The sequence below is a fragment of the Malurus melanocephalus genome, unplaced genomic scaffold (genome assembly GCF_030028575.1).
Source record: "Malurus melanocephalus ecotype Western Australia unplaced genomic scaffold, MMel_1.1 scaffold_0, whole genome shotgun sequence".
NCBI lineage: Eukaryota > Metazoa > Chordata > Aves > Passeriformes > Maluridae > Malurus > Malurus melanocephalus.
In genome coordinates, this window is record NW_026623232.1 from 2,566,273 (window position 1) to 2,585,970 (window position 19,698).

The 19,698-nt window shown below is 37.0% G+C and overlaps 1 protein-coding gene across 1 annotated transcript in view; it reads left to right on the top strand.

Moving 5' to 3' along the window:
• Positions 1 to 19,698, top strand: part of NPAS3 (neuronal PAS domain protein 3) — a 401,776-nt gene that overhangs the window by 332,338 nt on the left and 49,740 nt on the right. Inside the window, exon 5 of the mRNA XM_057385383.1 lies at positions 16,092 to 16,210. Within this exon, the coding sequence (XP_057241366.1) occupies positions 16,092 to 16,210 (119 nt within the window). The remainder of the gene's footprint in view (positions 1 to 16,091; positions 16,211 to 19,698) is intronic.

The window sequence follows — 19,698 nt, forward strand, 5'->3', positions numbered from 1 at the left end:
GTGCTTGCTACTGTAAATAGTTCTTGTGTTGTCTAGCTGTTGCATTTAATTTTCACTTTTGTCAAACGAGAATTGCATTCTGGCACCCACATGTTGTAGTCTGGCAAATCCCAACACTGGATGCACATAGACTTCGGGAAGGAGCACTTGTATTTTTTAGGTTGTTCTGGGACAGGACATAAGAGGAGTAATATTGTCCAGATTTGGTATGTAGCTTGTCCCAAGTGTCTCAAAATAGAAGGTGAGAGCAAGATCCACTTCTAAAGATCTCTTGTAGTAACAATCCATCACAATTCTTTAACTTAGCACAGTTACTCAGCTGCTTATTAAAGTCAGGCCATTTAGGCAAGGTTAGACCTCCTCTGGGAAGAGGGACCTGTATTTCAATACTCACAGAAGGCTGCAGCTTCTCCATGGCTCAAGTCTGGGAACCTCCTGTGAAGTCTGGGACAGGGAGGTGAAAGCGTTACCYCAAGAAAACGAATGGTGCCAGAGTTACAGCAGCAGTGAGGGACTGACACAGTTWAAACCTCTTCATTTTCCTTGCTATATACATGTCTAAGCACATTTACCTCCCAAGTCACTATGCAGGTATGTAGGGTTGTGCAGCTGTTTTCACATTGTGTTATACAAGTAAAAAGAGCAATGTATTCAGGCTGTTTGCTACTTATTAATGTTGTYGCATTTATGACATAAATTCCTAACATGTGAAGTCTCTTTTGGGAGACCCCCATGAGCATTGTAGTCCAAGGAGTTTGCTGTATCTCTTCAATATTTGTGTAGGCATCAGCAATGCTCATCATGGAAGGTCTTATATAAATTAATCAGCAATATTGCTAATGTCAGTTTTCATGADCACATCTCTACATTGTATAAATATCAACTGATCCATTTGCAAGASTGACTTATCTTCTAACAAGTAACTTTATGGTTCATGGTTTTGCATCACAAGTTAATCAGTGTCTCATGGCTGCCAGAGTTCGACAAAGTGGACCTTCCTGAAGAACGTTCAGGGAGTGCAGATGGATGTGACACTTGGGGCACTCAAGGTATAGATAGCAAAGAAAAAAAAAAACAAAGGAGCATTGCTTACATATTCAGCATTACCTTTAGAAGGTCTACAGAGAGTTTGGTCTCTGTTTACACTAATCTTACATTAGTGACTGTCATATTACATTAGCAAATTTAATCTTTGTTAATGTGATAGAAAGTTGCTAATACAATGAGACTCATTATATTAACAACTTTTGCATCATGTTAGCAAAAGCAAAATTTGCTAACAGAATGCAAAAATTACCAATATGATGAGGTAATCATTATCATTATTCCAACATCTGATTATATTAAGCAGCTACTCACATTTTGTATATGAAATCACTATTTGCACTGTGCTGGGATTTTCCAGGAGTATTTGGGATGCTTAGGTAGGAAAAAACCAAATATGTTTTTACAAAACCTTTTTAGAGACAGGGGTTTCCTTTTGTATTTTGATATAAATGTCAATTAATCAAAGTCATTCTGAAATTAAATTTCTTGATCTAGAAAACCCTTTTTCCATAGAACAGTAAGCCATTTAATGATCTATGTTGTGACTAAGGCAGTAAGAGAGTACAAAGAGAGTGTGGATCCCTTTTGGTCTTATATCACCTTTTGGCTTTGAAAAGTAATTTCACATTACAAGTCATATTTTACAGTATATAAGAATTTGTGTAATATTTCATATAACGTGTTAATTCACAGTCACAAATTGTTATTTTTGTGGCAAGACATACATGTATTGTAGAATATATTTGCCCATAAGATTCACAGTCTTCCTCAATTATCTCACAATTGTTCATTAAAAAATATACCATGATTAAATTAAAATTCTTATAATAATATTTTTAATATACCTAGTATTATCTGACTGCAAAATTCTTTGATTGCAATATTTAATATGCTACATCYTTATTATAATTTCTTGTTAACCAGCCTGTGTTGATATCCAGGGTCACCCCARTCCARGTGCAGCACCTTGTACTTGGTCTAGCTAAAACTCAGGGCATTCCCGTGGGGCCCACTCCTGAGGCTTGTCCAAATCCCTCTGGATGGCATCCCATCTTTCAGGCGTGTCAACCACACCAYTCRGCTTGGTGTCATCTGCCAACTTGCTGAGAGGGTCCTCCCTTCATCTWTGTCATTAATGAAGTTACCAAATAACCCTGGTCCCAGCATGGTCCCAGGAGGGACACCACTTGTCACTGATGTCCAYCAGGACTCTGAGCCGTTGACTACCCTCTGRATGTGACCATTCAAMCAATTCCAGAATTTATTCCAATCTTAACACAAATAAGCTTTATGTTGCTGTTTATAACTTATCAAAGCCAGCAAAGGAAGGAAAGAGAAGACCATTTTTAATGTATCTTTTCTGGAGGGACTCAATTTTTTTCTATACTACTGAATACCTAGAAACTCCTGGAGAATTATAAACTGGGGAGTGGAATGGGGGAGGAAATGAGTCAACAAGAGATGCATCTCCTGCTACAAATCTTTATATGGAATAGGAATTCCATAGGAGGGAATTCCTTCCATAGGAACATAGGAACTGTGTATATGTGAATATTGAATGCTTATGTAGCCCACTATCTCATCCTCTAGAGTACCTTAGTACTTAGCTGGTACTGAGTTGAATCTCATGTAAATTTTATTATGCATAGTGTAGCATGGTTATTCTAGTTAGCCTCAGAGATATTTGGTCCTTCTAGTGAAGTTCTTAGACAGATARTTATATAGATTGCATGTTGTGTGGTGAAAATTATTTATGTTAATCGTTTTGTGTTTATCAGTTCAAAATATGTTTTCCCTTCATGTTATTGAAAAATATACTGTTCTTATTCTATCTTTTTTGTATCATTCATTATTTTATGTATCTTTTGTCACATTTATCTGCTCTCAAAGCTGAATACTTATAATCTCATTAATCTCTCTTCAAATGTACTTCTACTTAAGTTTTTCTGTTTCCATTATTCTCATTTTTCGTAACAGTTGACTAGAACTGAACACAATACTGAGTTTAAAGTCTGGTCCATAAAGTTATGTAATGGCACAGTAATATTTTCTTTATTAATTTATTAATTTTAAATTAATTTTTATTGTCTTCTAACATCTCATTTAAGTCTTCAGCTCTAACAGTCTCCATACAGACTAGGTGTTTTCACTGATGTGTTTCCATCTCTTTTATTGCCTAGCTAAAGTTATTTAAAGCTCYTGAATATAGAGGAGTAGTTTCTTCAAAAGTGTGCTACATCTTGCACTTGTTTGCATGAAATTTCATCTGTTGCTGTTGTTCAGTTGTCTGCTCTGATTGCTGTTTAGGTCCTTCTCATGTTCCTCGTGATCTTCTTTTGATGTAATATCTGCATTTTTTGGTGTTTTGACACTGACTTCACCACTGAAGTAAAACGCATAGCAGCTGTGAAGTCTGTAGATGCTTCCCACTGAACTACTTCGGTTAGATATGCATTTAGCATGAATGTCTAAAATGTGGAAACTGTCCCATAAGAAGAGATTTTAATAACCCAGATAGACCAAAACCAGATACCTATGCATCACTCTTTCCCTTTTTTTCCCAGTACTGCATCTGAGGTAGAAAGCAGATAACTTCTGTGGAGAGAGAAACTATCTTTTATTTGTTCATAAGGGTGTGGTATTTTGTAAATTGAATGGAAATTTCCTAAACACCTAACAATAGAAGGAAATAAAATGCTATTTTAAAAGAAGTTATAAAAACTAGAAGTGAAAAAATGTAACTTGTTGAAAGTTGATATCAGAGAGGGATACTAAGCACTCGGGTGAACCGTGACCCAGGTACCCTCCCTGAGCTTAGGCACAAAGTGAAAAATATCATTATGGAAGTCCTTTATGTACTTACCTAAACACAAAGAAATACGCAAAGATGGATATATTTATATGCGAACATATAGTCAAAGGCTATATCCAGCTTTGCTTACAGTTTACCAGGTAGTGTATTTCTTTCTAATTTCCTTTGTTTAGTATAAGCCTGTAAGTTTTATTGTCTTGGCACTATAATAAAACAACTAACCTTGTTAAAATACATATCTTTATCTATGGGAAGTACTGCATATGAATATGCTTTTCAAATTTCCAATTGAAATCATCTGCAGTGATACTCTTCAAGGACGGAAGGGTTAGCTGGCACACGGGTGGGAGAGGAGTTGCTCATTAGGGAAGGTTTGTTATGTGGTAACGTATAATTAAGGTAATGGTCACAGCTTGTGTGACAGCAAACACTCTGGCAGTTGTTTGATTGCTGGCTGGGTCAGGAGATCAGCGCTTTCTACAAGATGTATCCACATTAGTGTGATAGTGGACAGGTTAGAAAGCAAATTACAGCTGCCTTTCTTAGGYATATTACTGTCGGGGCTCATTGTTTGGGGTTTTTTACTGTACATCAGCAATAATATAGCTTCTGAAGACTTCATGTGACAGGTTAGGCATTTTATCCTTTGAGTAAACAGTAATCATGGTGTGAAGAAAGTGGGGCATTGGAGATTTTTCCCATTCTTTGAGATTTCCATTCTTCCTTTCTAGTTTGCTCCAAGGGCTCTTTGGGGATACATATATTAAGCCCTTTAAATAGTTCATAATAAATCTTTGTCTCGGGTTGATTCTGACAGTTTTTTAAAGAGTCTTTTAAGAGACAATCCTCAATCATTTGTTAATCCATGGGGTGATCTTCAGACTTGGAGAAAAAAGAAACAGTGCAAGCTCCGGGATTGTGAAGATGCAATGTAGAAAAATTTTAACTCAGAAAAACTCAGGAAATACTGTACCATGGAAATTTCACCAATTATACCATGTTCTGGCTGTGCCTAAATGCTCTCCAAGTTACTGAGTTTTCAAAYACTGAAAGAAGAAAATTGATTACCCAAAAAAAGGGAAGAACAATTTTTATTGATTGTCTTATTCCTATTATCATGGGTCTGGCCTTGTTTTGCTTAGCACTTGAACTGAAGGGACATTATAGGAAAAAAAAAATCATTGTACCCATTGTTAAAAGAAAGCCAAAAATACCGCAGAATTCTGCCTGTTAAGTGTTTACCATTCAAGCCTTGTGATAAATATGCCAAAATATCTGCAGTGTGGGCTGATTTTTTAAAATGCTGTTTCCTGTGTTATATGACAGGTTCTGATTATGTCTGTCAAAAACCTTCTTAATTCCACAGTGCAAAATAAATAGATAAAGGCAGAAAATATAATAAAAGTGAGATGTCCAGTCCACTTGACATTTGTTTTTGCTAMATAATTTGAAAGAATAGTTTTCTAAGAATAATTCATGGCTGCAGCCCATAGAAACTACCCCTAGGGGGTTTTCTCTTCAGTAGCCTCAAGTCTGTCATTTTTGGAGATACTTGTGCTCAACTCTTTTTGAATTTCAATGTCATAGCGCTTGTCATTATTTTTGACTTTTTGTAAATTCTGCATAAGAAAAGAAACCTGTAAGTGCTAACTTATCTCTTAAGAACTCTCTTGGTGTACCTTAGGAATATGGTTGCTGTATTTTAATTTGATATGCTGCCCTGAGGAGATAATACTGTTAACAGGAGCACAGAAGCAGTTCTAATAAGGGAAAAAGCTATAGAGAAACCTGAGCAATTGGGTCTCTTACCCTTTCTTCAGCCAGGAACATGAGTGTTAGAGGTGAGGGCTGSTGCTGGAAGCACTGCAGGCTGAGCAGGACATCCCAACAGCATCAGCTGCCTGCTGTGCCAGCCATGCTAGGAAATCCCTCTGGAGCAGCAGGATTAGCAGCCTCTCTGATTGATCTTATCCTGGGTCACAGAGTGTCTATGTGACGGAAGAGAGGGGACAATTGCACAGAGTCTTGGGATGATGGAAGTGTTAACAGCATTCTGAAAAACATTTGGATGCGTAGTGTTGAGGACATAAGTATTTTAACGTCTAAGTAATAGTTATATTATGGGATATTTTTAAGTGCTACTTTTTTGGCAAAGTATGAGAAASGATATATTTCTTCATTATTTCCATTCTTGTTATTAAAAAATACCAGTGTTAATTAAACCTGGTTTTGACATAAGATAAACAGAATCTGAGCATGCAGAATGTTTTTCTTGCATTTTAAAAGTATCAGTTGACTGTGTTGTGAACTATGAAGCCATAGCACCATACCTATTGCCACAGACTGTCCAGTGATGAAGTTACCTGTAAGCAAAATATTAAACATATGATGAAAACATTCTTCTAGACAATTATATTAATTTTCCCTTGATAACATATGGTGTGCAACTCTGATTTACTTGTTTGAGTTTTTATCATTGAGCCATTCTAAATTAGCTACAAAATTGTTTCATAAAGAAAATTATTTCTTGCCTTCTATGCTTCAAAATATTTATCGAGTTTGTATTTGACACACCAATATGCATTCAGATAAGGTTTAAACTTGGAGAGTGGAACAGTTTGGTAGAGTCAATATGATTGAAATCTAAAGAAGAAAATGGAAACCTCTTTGCAGTGTTAAGTAGTTATTCACTGTTAGCAAAGATGAACTCAGATACTTGCCATGTTTGAAAAATCTGAGGCCAAATGGTGCCACAGTCTTATCACCCCTTTTTCCCCCCTTTTCAGTGTGTGAACAGAGAATGGTARGTCAGGTGGCCCTCTATGTTTATTGCTGTTAAGCCAGTAAGCRTTCAGCGTTAGTAATGATCACTCTGTGTTTGCCCACGTGCACTTGCCTGGTTTAAACACATGCCCAGTAGCTGCATCCTTTTCTAGACAGGTTATTCAGCAAGGTTACACAATTTGTGCAAAGTGATTTTTTTGCCAGGATTCTATATGCACTGATATAACAATCCAGTAGGTACTAGCAGCCAGTTACTGCCCCTTGGTTAGGCAGCATGGAAGATTCATGTATATAAAATAGTGTATTAAAGTAAACTTACAAAAGCAAAGAGCAATCATTGCAAATGTAATTTTTTCTTCCTCTTTGGGATTCTAATTTTAAAAGCATTAAAGAAGACAGCTGCTCATGCTGTGATATGCGCTAAACAGCCTGAAGGATGGAAAAAAATATATTTGTAGCTCATAATAACTATTGACCTTTCTGATATACAATGTTCTCTGTGTTAGCTATTCTGTTCTATCAACAGTGAAGATTGAACATGACTTTTTAATAGAAAACATGGGGTTTCAAGCTGCTTTCACAAAGGTGTTTATGTATTGTTATTTTGTATTGTAGTACAAAGACTAAGTCCTGATGCCCTTTGTCTGACATCATGTTTGTCATAAAAAAGCCCCACTGTTACTGACTGTTTCATATGAGGAATTGGCTCATAACCATTTTATAGTCGTGATAAAAACATTGCTCCACTAGATCCAGAACACAGGTATTGAAAATAGAATCCCCCAAATATCCCAGCAGCACAAAAGGTATTTTCTGAAGAAATAGATTCCTCAAGTGGCTATATTTTCAGGGTATTCCACTAAGACTTCAAACACTCACTTTTTGTAYTCAAACTGTTGTTCCTTGGCATGCTCAGGCTGCTGCATAATGGCTTTTGCTGGATGTCATGTGCTCTCAAAGAGTATCTTTATGATGCTCCTTTTTTTCTCTTGAACTTTCCTACTGCTTATTTGCTGAGTACAGACACATCCTCTAGTAGCAGCTTGACTGTGGCACTTGTGTATGTTTCCCCAGAGTGGGATCATCCAAACATCGACTTTGCAGCATGAGGTAACTCAGCTGCTCTCCTTTCCCTCAGGGAAAAGCTTCACCAAAAAGCACCTCCCATTTGGCATATGAAAATCTGGAAAGCAACCTCTTTATTGTGCTTTTTAAGCCCAAGCAGGCTGGCAATGTTAAGCAACATCAGAAGGGACTTTTTAATGTTTGTTGGAGGTGTTTTTATGCCATGTGCTGGGAAGGAACTTTAGTGGGCCATTATTGGCAGCTCTAAACCACAGTTATTTTCACAGCTATGCTCTGTAGTGTCAGTTAATGATTCACAAGTTACTAGGCAAGAGCAGAAAACTAGCAAGAAAGAAAAAATCCCTCAGCTGGTCTTTCTAGCACAGAAAAGAGAGGGAACAACATCAGCATTTAATGGCAGATTTGAGCTGAAACWAAATGCTCAAAATTGTTTAAAAGAAGCTGCTCAGTAAGGATAATGATCATTTAAGTTGTGCAAACCAGCCAAATCCCAAAGGAGATTAAACATCTAGTCCTCTATTCCTCACAGGACTATAAACCCCTTGGGGAATTCAGTGAATTTTTTACTCTCAGGACTAGTCAGTGTCTTTTTTTTTCCTTTTCTTGTTTCTCATTTCCAAATTTTTTTTCTCCATAAACATTCCTCAATGGAGGACAAATGTACTATTTTTTATACTGTACTCTCCTAAGATCAGAACCTCTCCCATCCATTGCATGTGTCCCGTTTCAAACTTTATTAGAATTGCTAAAAGTAAGTAAATGGGAAGGAAATTTTACCACTGTGCTGATTTTCTTTGGGACTTTCACTGAACCTTGAAAATTTGTAAATGTTGCTGACCTCAYATGAAACTGAGTCAACGGGTCAGGTCAGATTATTTATTCCATCGCTTAAAATAAATTAACCTTAGATGTAAAAATGTAGAGGGAAGTTTAGGCTTCATATRCAAGATGGTTTATGTACCATTCACTCACAAGACCATAACAGCTCTTCAAGAGTTGTTTTGGTCTATTGGRTGAGCAAGGGTACATTTGTGAGTGTTTAGATAATGGATTGAAGCCCAGCAGACTGTAACATTTCCAARCACTTTTCAGAGTTAAAGTTTCCTACCATGATTAGGTCTGTTAATAACAAATCTTTATTATGTTGTTTTAAAAAAGACAAAAAGCTCTGTTTCTTCCACAGACCACTGACATACCAAAATTTGTTGTAAAATCTTTCAATGTTACAATGTAACAAAAATCTTATTCATAGCTTCATCCTGGCAATACTTTATTTATRGCTCTGTCCTGGCTCTTAACTCATTCTTTATTTTACCAAATATCTAGAGTTCTGTGGGATAAAGTTTACATGGGAGGTAAATTGCTTATGTTGGGAATTAATAGCCTGATAAGATGTTTCTAGACTGGAAGAAGAAGAAAGAGAAGGAATGCAAATAAGGAAAGCTCTGAGGCATTAAATAAAGTAATACCTGACCCTMTCCTGGGCTGCATCCAAAACAGCTTGGGCAGCAGGGTGAGGGARGGAACTCTGCTCCACTCTCATGAGACCCCACCTGAGGTGCTGCATCCGGCTCTGGGRTYCTCAGCACAGGAAGGACATGGACCTATAGGGAGTCAGGCCAGAGGAAGGCCACAAGATGGTCAGAGGGATGGAACATTTCTCATACTAAGGAAGGCTGAGAGAATTCCATTCAAAGGRTGACACAACCAAATACAGACTGAATGTAGTGATGTGCAACCAAAACCCTAAACAACTAGCCAAAAAGGGTGCTAGCAATTTTAAAATAATAATAATCAGGAACTTGATCCAAGTCTTTCTGCAGTAATCTTTCTTAAATGTGGACCAAGTTCTGGTGGCTTAAGTTTCCCGAAGACAGGGAACCTGTGCTGCTTGAGACACATCTGGCATCCCTCTTCTGCAGAAACACTTGGGACTTATTCTGCCATTCTTGTACGTGTCTGAGACCCTGCAGCTCACAAGAATGCTGTACACCTGTGTGTAAGCAATGTAGCCTTCACTAACTTAGAATTCGTCTCTTAATGAAGGAACATTTCTTCTTAATGCATTTCTAATAGTTAGTCCCTTTAAACTTTGCATAGTTAAGCACTAAGTTTTTCACTACTTCCTTAGGAGGCGATTTTCAACAAATAAAAATTTGGGATTAACTATGCAAATTAAAAATATTAATTACACTATATTGTGGCCAAACAGTTCAAGTCAACGGATTCCTGWATAATGTCAAAGTTCTTGTAAATCCACAATGTATAAAGCAGATCAGATATTAGACATGTTCTCCCACTTCTCGGGCTACTGTAGCTAAATTCACTGCTGCTTCACTGACTTGTGTTTTGCCTAAACACATGTACTTTTATCACATTAAAAAAAACTTGTGTATATCTGACTTAGTCTCTTGTTCTCCCAGTTTCAAACATCTAAGCTTAAAAGTGTGTCCTGTTACATGTGGATTGCAGCCCAGTAATTATAGTGATTATAAAAATAATTATATTTCTAGATGTAAATATATGCAGCATATTCTTTTTTAAATTGTGAAAAAATGCAAAATGTATATTACATGGAAAGCTTCAATATCAATTTATTTGCAAAAAATTAAGGATTTTACATAAGACAACCTAAATGCAACTGACATGCCATGCCATACCATCAGTCATTGGACCTGGAAAATTTGGACAGACAAGAGTAGAGAAAAAAAACCAATGAATAAAAAAACATTAAAAGGTCTAGCTTTCAACAGAAGTCTGATAGCATTTACAGTTTATATATCTTTGAATTTCTAATAGGTTTATAGGTCATGAAATATGAGCTTTGGAATTAGGGTGACAAATAAACAGTTTATTTTCTTGTCTGAAAACATTACCTAGATATAAATTCTTTATAGGAAGTCATCCTTCTTTCCATTGCTTTTGAAAAAGCTGCCCTTTCCAGATCCCAGAATTATTGCTGCTATGTAAAGGAAAGAATGGAGCTAAGTCACCTAAAATTTGGGGTGCAAATCGTAACTTCTTCAGCTTTTCAGTAAACAGCAAACCAGAAGTTTTAGGGAGTCTTACCAAGTCACCTACAAGTACCATGAATTTCACATCCAAATCTGGTTATTCAGGAATTCATGTTCCTGTTTATAAATGGGACAGTTTACAGCAAAAATATTATTCCTCATTTTYGAAACAGTATTGCCTTGAAAGAATGAGTGAGCCTCTGCCACCCGCAATGTTAAATAAATAGTTCACACAGTCCKTGATTTTGCAAGATTCTGAGCTCACTGGTGAGACCAAGAGAGCACCTATAGAATTTGCTAGCTCGATGCTCTTTAGTCAGTCCTCAGACAGGCTGCCAGTGTCCATAAATAGGCCTAAGTGGTTCATCCAAATAGTCCGAGAATCTTCAGTAGTTTCTGAGACCAAATTTTAGCTTCTAGTCCTTGCCCTTGTTCAGCCTGCAATCAGCCTGAGCCCTCTTCACTTAAAACCATTCATTTGCACAATTGCTATATACAGTAACTTCATTTATTGGAAATAAATCATCTTAACTTGTATCTTTTGAATTGTATTTGTTGTGTTAGTTGTTGTGAAAATCTTTTGATTTATAAAATGACCAAATTTTATCAAGATACTGAGAGAGAATAATCTTGGCAAATAGTGATTTTTTGAGAGTAATTTTTCTGATTAAAGAAACTTAAATAACCAAGGTTAAATTGTTTTAGAAAGTCTTTTAATGCCTGGTTACAGACAATAAACTGCACAGAAGAAATAGAAACATTTAAAAAATGCATCTAGTCCAACTGAAAATGATAGATTTATATTCCCTAATTATTCGTCTGAGTGTCATGATTCTCAGTTGCCTATGCAAATGTTTGTAAGACTTTAAGAAAATGTAAGAGGAGATTTGCAAGTGTAGAAGGTAACAGGAAAAGAGCTCCCTTTTCTTAGTGTTTTGTGTGTTCTCTTATTGAATCTCTCTTTTAAGAGCTGGCTGTACAGTTGGTGTTTGAGAATGTCTCTTTAAAGATGTATGGACATATGTTTTCAAGGCAGTGAAATGAAAGCCAGGTGAAAGCTTCCTGAAATGCTACAAAATCCAGAAAATCCTATATGTTAAAACATAAGGGTTTTTTTCCACCAATCTTCTCAAATTCCTTATTGGGGATTTCCTTGTTTGTTTTTTCCTCTATAGCTTCCTGTCTTCCTCAAGAATGAGAAGCCTATCTTTTCCCTGGCATSCAAAAATCCATTTTTCTCCTCTCAATTATTTTTAATGTGTGTCAAGAAAAAAATCTGCAGAAGTTGGTGAACATTATTCAGCCTATTGTGGCAGCTTTTTGTTATTTAAGGCATAAATCAAATTTGGAACTTCTTTTTTTTCCTGGGGGACAAATTGTTTATCTGAATTTGAATGAGCTTGTGAATCAGTCATAGCAATGGTGCTTGTGCTATTGCTGCATAAGAGCGATTATTTGCATTGTTTAGGTCTATAGCACAAAAGCAGTAAGGCTGCACTCAGGTACAGTCCCCTGCAGGTCCCTGCAGGATTAGAGCCACAAACCTCAGTCTCCACACAGCTGTGGGAATGTTTGTGTCCCATCAGAAGAACCAGAACTCTTCCAGAATGTGAAGTTCAACGGTGCATGACTGGTTTGTGGGGTCTGGGCCCAAGTTTATTCCCAAGGCAAAGCCCATTGAAGAGTCAGAGACACAAGGCTTGTGCACAAARAAATGCTCAGAATCACAGAATATTCTGAATTGGAAGGGACCCACAAAGATCATCAAGACCAGCTCCTTAGTGAAWGGCCCATACAGGGATCAAATCCACAGCCATGGCATTACTAGCACCATACTCTGACCAATTTAGCTAATCCCACTGTTAAGAAGATAAAAAAAAATAGTTTTGTGAATTGACAGCTCTTTCATACTATCTTCCCATTTGCCCCTGTGGCTCTRACTTAACCTTTTTAACATTTGTGACACTTTCATATGGGTATAGTGGATTGCAGCTTTGTTCCCTTTGAAATGGAAAATGAATTCCTTGTGTCTGGAAATCTCCTCCTGCATTATCAGCTTTGGGAGTGGAAAGAGAAGAGGTTTATTCCTTTAGTAGTATCTGTGAAGATATTTAAGGGCACACAAAGGCAAGCGCTTTCCCAACAGAGTACACAATTACCTGCTTTGCACAGACAACCCAGACTYACTTTTTATACTTCTAAGCCTGACAGTGTAAAATACTTTCATTCACATGCAGTAAGCATTGACTTTTATCACATAATTAGCATTCTAAACTCACAGTTTCAGAAGTTTATAACTCAACAGTAGGTTTAAACTCTGTAAATTCAACCCAGAGGCCCTATTTATCAGTGTAAAAGACACCATTACTTTCTGCGGTATCAAGCCAAGTGGACTTTGCTTATTTCAGGCTTTTTTAAAGGTTTTAGATTACAAATTTAAGAAAAAAATCAAAAACAATTGCTAGAGTTTCATTCTCATATTCCTCAGATTGCAAGTCTCCTTTGACATAGTTGAAAAAGAAAATTGAAAAGTTTCAGTGACAGGCATTTAAAACCAACTCCTGAGAACTCATAATGGACCATGTTCCATATATTYCTGTGCAGATCTCACTGACATCGATGGATGTGTTCTGTACACATCCTATTTTTAAAATCCTTCATGCATAATCATCAGCATTGTTACAGTGTCTGCCGTGGGTGGGTGCAACTCTGAATGCAGATTTGCACTATCGGCCCTAATGGTTCACTCTTGAGAGAAATTCAAAATGCTGCTCATAAGCTGTTCTGGACTTCTAGGTAACTAATCCCACCTCGCACATACACTCTCAGGTACTTTTTGTTAAAGAAAATCAAACACTTCAGAATACATATTTATATGACAGACACTGTTCCAGTCTGTTGGATAAATTATGTGCATTTTATAACATTCACTTACAGAGATGTATAGGTTTGTACATAGTATAATAGCAGCAAAACGATGTTAAGCTTATGATATATGATTTAATTAACCCACAAAATGCGCCCAGGTGCACCTTGCTGTATGTCAGGTGTTATCCTTTCTTTCATTAAATGGTGTATGAAAGAAAAATTTTAATTTCAATTGTTTTGGAATGGTAGATATGTGTTAGAGTCTGATCTTTGTTGGAGCATAAGATATTGTGTGTTTTATTAACATTACTTCTGTATTTTTAGGTAATTACCATTAGAACACAGGAGGACATATTGTACTTATTGCCTGTGCTAGAGCATTATGTGCTGGACTACAACAACCACACTTGTTAGGCTGATTTTAGCATTTCTTCACACAGCAGGAAGCACCCATGCTGTGGTTTCTTAATGTACTCTTTAACTACTGCACTGTACTGTACAATAAAAATAATAATTAATTATGATCCTCATCTTACCAGTACTGCTGCTATCTGGGTGACTGTAGCTGTGGTTTCAGGGTTTCAGGTCCCGAACCCTGAAACATATTTTTCTTTTCAGAGTTTTATTTCTTATGTGCTATTGCTGAACAGASCTGAATTTTTTGAGGCCAGGTTTGTTGCATGGATTGTGATGGTTTCACATTTGTTCAGGTCTCCAAGGACCTGCACCAATAAATGTGAAAGAGACAACAGCAGAATGGCATACTTTCCCATTTCCACCAGGATGAAAAAAAATACTCTAAATTAAGTCTAACCTTAAATGTATAATCTGTCCTTGGGAGCAAAAAAAAAAAAAAAAACGGGATATAGCATCTTCAAGCTCTTGGCATCCCTTACGAGAAAAAATTGGTTCTAAGGGTCTCTGATCTTGTGTTTTAGTAAAATAGAACTGCACGGCTGACTGACAGTTCTGATCTAAAGCATTTACGTTTAAGTTTTGATCTCTCTGCTTTTGATTAAAACTAATGAGCTCATTTAATTCAAAATGGGAATCTCTGATAAGAGAAATAAGGTTGATGTGATTGGATTAGAGGGGCAAATTAAACTCTTAGAGCAGAAGTTTGTGCTTATATAGTGTATTAAAAAGCTGTTGGCGTATTATGGTGTGTTAGATGATGAGAAAAATTTCATAGTAATTCATATTTAATCAGAAGAAATGAAAGTACTAAATATAACATGGCTCTGCTTTTCCCTCGAGTGATAAAGAGCTGTACATTTAAAATGACATCGAATTCACGCTCTCTAAAACAAAAAAATCTTAGGAGACACACTAAAGAAAGGGATACTGTTGTCAGTTATCACAATAGAGCTGAAATGTCAYAAACACAAGACAATTTGACCACATTAAATCAAGGACAATTCAATATAATCCTTAGCTCACAAAGAAGTTTTTGCATTTCTGTTGATTGCATAACAAMTGCTTTTTAAATACTTAAACACTTTCTACTAGTACTTTGTATGGTTCTGCTGAACAACAGCAGTATAATTTCAAAAATAATATTTTTATTCTGTGTTAATTACTCACTGAAATTTATCTCCAGTAATGCTTGCTTATTGTAAGCTGCTTCAGAATTTTCCCATTAACATAAAATAATTTTCCCATTATTTTGGGTATAAATTSTTTATCAGGACTAAAAAAATAGCAATCATAAAGATCGTTTAAAGAATACCTCAGTGCTGATGCTATTTTGTCATGGTTTATACYGAGATAGAAGTATTTTAAGTGTTTTCAGTTAAGGGAGTGAGAAGAGCAGATTAGAGATATAGTTAGTTGTGAGCAAGAAATATCCATAAAGTTGGACTAAAGAGATATTTCACTAGTGGCTAATTAATCACCAATAATTGATGACAATGATGACAATAATAATAATATGTGTAATGTACTTGAGAATTCTTGCCTTCAGGCTGTTTAATGCTTTATTGATAATAAAGGCCGTCATTTCCCCTCAGCAATGTGGAATCCAAGGCACACAAATACAGCAGTGACTCACCCTAGGTATCATTGCTAGGGAATAAAAATCTGCAGAATTTGCAGCCTATTTCAGGAGAGAATTGCTATTTCAGTGAGACTTTGCCTTTAACAAATATTGAAGAACAGTTTTTAAAACTATGTCGTACACTCTAGTGAGATACCCTCCAACTCYAGTTACAACTAAATTGTGCAAGCAAGAGTTAATGAGGAAATTCTGTTAAGAATTCTATGGGAAAAATAACTTGAAAATGAGACATACTGAGTATATGTATATTTTTGATTTTTTTTTTCTAAATAAACATTTTCTAAATGAGGTAAATTGATTACAACACTCTTAGCATCCATCAGTCATTTATTTTTAGTGAGTTCAAGGATTGCACCTGAAAAATAGCTTAGAGGGGATGTATAAAATCTAAATTATGTGTATATGTATTTTTTCTATTCCCTAGTGGAATCTACAAACCCCAGTTTACTAACCACTGACAACACTCTAGAGCGCTCTTTTTTCATCCGAATGAAATCTACACTGACCAAGCGAGGAGTGCACATCAAATCATCAGGATACAAGGTAAGGGTTGCACTGTAGCATGAAATATTGACATCTTGAAATTATGTTCATTCATGTTCCAGGAACACCTTAATAGACAGGGAAAGGAGCTGTATCACATTTGCATATGTCTCATTCCTTTTGTTAAAAAATCATTAATACGTATTTCGAGCCCAAGGTTTGGCTTTGGTACTATACCTCCATTAAATTGATCGTTATGATGATGAACATTGATGATAACAGCATGATAGCCTTCAAAAGACCAACACTTCCAAAGTAAAGGTATCTTTTACCAAAGAAGGTGAGTCAGAGTAGCGTCACTTCTCCCACAGTGGAAAATTACTGCTCCTTTTTTTGGACTGTTAGTCATCTGTGGGTTATGTTTTTCCCAGAGAGGTAGGATTTCTTCATGCAGACAGTTCGCTCTTTCATTTTGCTGCTGTTTCAGCTGTAGGAAACAACAAGCCACAATGAGTRCTTTGCCACCATTTTTCTTTCATTGTCTGTCTGAGGGGCATCTGCTGCTGGGGATCATATTTGCTGGATTTCAGACTCTTTTAAGATATGAAAGTCTCTTGTTCCTTATCAGCAGTAATCTCATTTTTCTTCAGTCGTATATCGCTCATAGTGCCTGTAGCTATCAGTGGCTTTGCAGTATACTAAAACTAGAAGGAATAGCACATTTTTAACATTGTCAACTTGTGGAATGAAATATGTCATCCATTAAGTTTTATACAAGATAAAAGAGTGGTGCAAGAAAGTAAGTCTGAGTATGTGTGTATTTAAAGAATTTGCTTGTCAATGTTCTTTTAAAAACTTTCACAACCATTTTGTTTCAGTTTTCAGAGGAAGATTTAGAGAAGCTTTAAAATAAAATTCTCCAACACACTTYACCCCAAGAAATTCTCTGTGAATATAGCATTGTGATAGGTACCTGAGAAGTAAAAATCTAGTAGAAATGTCCTCTTTCCAAGYAAATGTCTGGGAGTCTTTCTCTTGGATGGTTTCTGGGTCAAGATGATTAAAATAGTTGCAAGTAGAAGTTTTAAGTCTGAAGCAGTGATTTCTTAAGGCACCAAAAGTTTTGATCTGTGTCCAGTTTAGTTGTCAACACCTGAARGAATGACTGTCTTAGGAGGGAGAAGGTGAATGAATGATGGAATGAATTGACAGATCCTGGAATCATAGAATAGTTTGGGTTAGAAGGGATCACAAAGATCACCTGGTCCCAACCTCCCTGGCATGAGCAGGGACACTTTCCACTGGACCAGGCTGTTCACARCCCCATCGACCTGGCCCTGAGCAGTTCCAGGGATGGGACCTCCACCACTCTTCTGGACAATCTGTTCCAGTGTCTCATCTCCCGCACAAGAATTTCTTCCTCCTATCTAGTCTAAACCTACTGCCTTTCMGTTTGAAGTCATTACCACTTGTGCTATTACTATATACACTTGTAAAAAGTTTCTCTCCAGGCCCCATTTTGCTACTGGAAAGGTCTATAAGTTCACCCTGAAGCCTTCTCCAGACTGAACAACCCCAATTCTTTCAGCCTTTCTACCAACTTCATAGGAGAGATATTCCATCCCTCTAAACATCTTCATGGCCCTACATTGGTCTGCACCCTTCCTGTCCTGGGGACCCCAGAGCTGGATGCAGGAGGAGATCTCACCAGAATGGAGTACAGGGGGAGAGTCCCTTCTCTCGCCCTGCTGGCCACACTTCTTTGGATGCAGCCCAGATACAATTTGCTGTCTCAGCTACGAGTGCACCTTGCCAGGTCATGCCCAGCCTCTCCTCCCCCAGCATCCCAAAGTCCTTCTCCTCAGGGCTGCTCTCAGTCCACTCTCCACCCAGCCTGAGCTTGTGCTTGGGATTGCCCTGGCCCAGGGACCTTGCACTTGTCCTTGTTGAGCTCCATGAGGTCAACACGGGCCCATCTCTCAACAATTCTCTCACTTCCCCCAGAGCATGAGCACTACCACGCTGCTTTTTCAGGTCATTGAAGTTGAGCTAATCCACATGATTAGGCAAAGTCCACCCAGGCTAGGCCAAAATTAGATGGATAGAGAACTTACTTTGCTGGATATTTTTGATGCAATAATAATGGATAAACATAGAGAATTTGTCTGTGGATTTTGTAGTCTCACATTTTTTGACAGATGTAGGTAAAAATAAAAAGGAAGATATGTGACTGACTGTCATTCCCTGTCTTGGACTCCTGATCATGTATTGTTAGTTCAGAATCAGAATAGGACATATAGGCTGACTTCATAAGGTGGGGTTTTTACTCATTACAATACAGTTTTTGAAATTCACAGTAGACCCTTGACTCAAAAGACATGGTAATGTATATCATATAAATACCAATTAATTTCTCTTAGAACTGTTAATGCCTCATAGAGACACTTGTGAGATGACATAAGTACAGCAAAATTAGTTTTGAAAGATCAGACATAATTTTTCATCTAGTTTTTTTCCTGAACTCCATTAATGGATAAAAAGTATGATAATCAACAAAACTGTCAGTAAATAAAACATTTGTTTTTTAACAAATTTTTTCATGAGGCAAGTAAGCCTGAGTAAAATTGCATAAACAGTGTATAAGCCCTAGGCAGGTATAAAAATAGATGTGCAATTCTGCTTTTTGATGTTTTCAGGGATTTTGTAACTGGCAGTATTTGGTGAATTCAGCTGTGTCCAGCAATATGAATTGCACTCTGAAAGTTTTTCAAAAGCATGGTTATTAGCACTCTGTGTTCTATGGAAGGATCATTATCCACAGACACAGCAAGCCCCAGAAAAATAGTACATTACCCTTTTAACTGAGTTTTAAGAACTGCTTTGTTTTAACATTGTTGTCAGTTTGTGTATCAGATAAGCATAATAAAATTCAGCTGCCATAGTCTGTGTCACTTTTAGGAATCTTAGTAATTGATTTGTACAAGTTCAGGGCTAGAACAAACTTAAGGTGTCTTGAATTCATTAAGGTATATATTTCATCAGAATGAAGAACCATGAGTCTTACAATTAAACATCCATAAGAAATTATCAACAGGGGAAAATAGTTGTGTAATATTAATAAAGATTAGAAGAAAAGSTGGCTAAGTTCTGCATCAGAGGTCCCTGCAAGTACTCCATCCCTTACTCAGGAAACCATGTCCCAGCTGGGATCATGTGCAGCAAAGTTCCTGCAGGAAATCCTGGTGGGGCAGGCTGACTAAAGAGCCACTGTCTCACACCTTCAGAACAAAACCGAGCACTGAATTTTCCATCTGTAAAACACAAGGGCTCTTGGCTAACACCTTCCCCTGAGCTCTTGTAAGAGGTTCAGAGGTAACCCCCCTGAATCAGCATAGAAATATTCATTGGGAACAGTGCACTAGGAACAGTGTTATGAGTCAGATTTTAGTTCTGTCAAAGGAATTCAGCTCCCTGTGGATTCAGTCCTCCAGCAGTGACACATTTTTTTCATCTTTGTAAAGTAGTTGTGTCTTGATCCAAACTCTTGC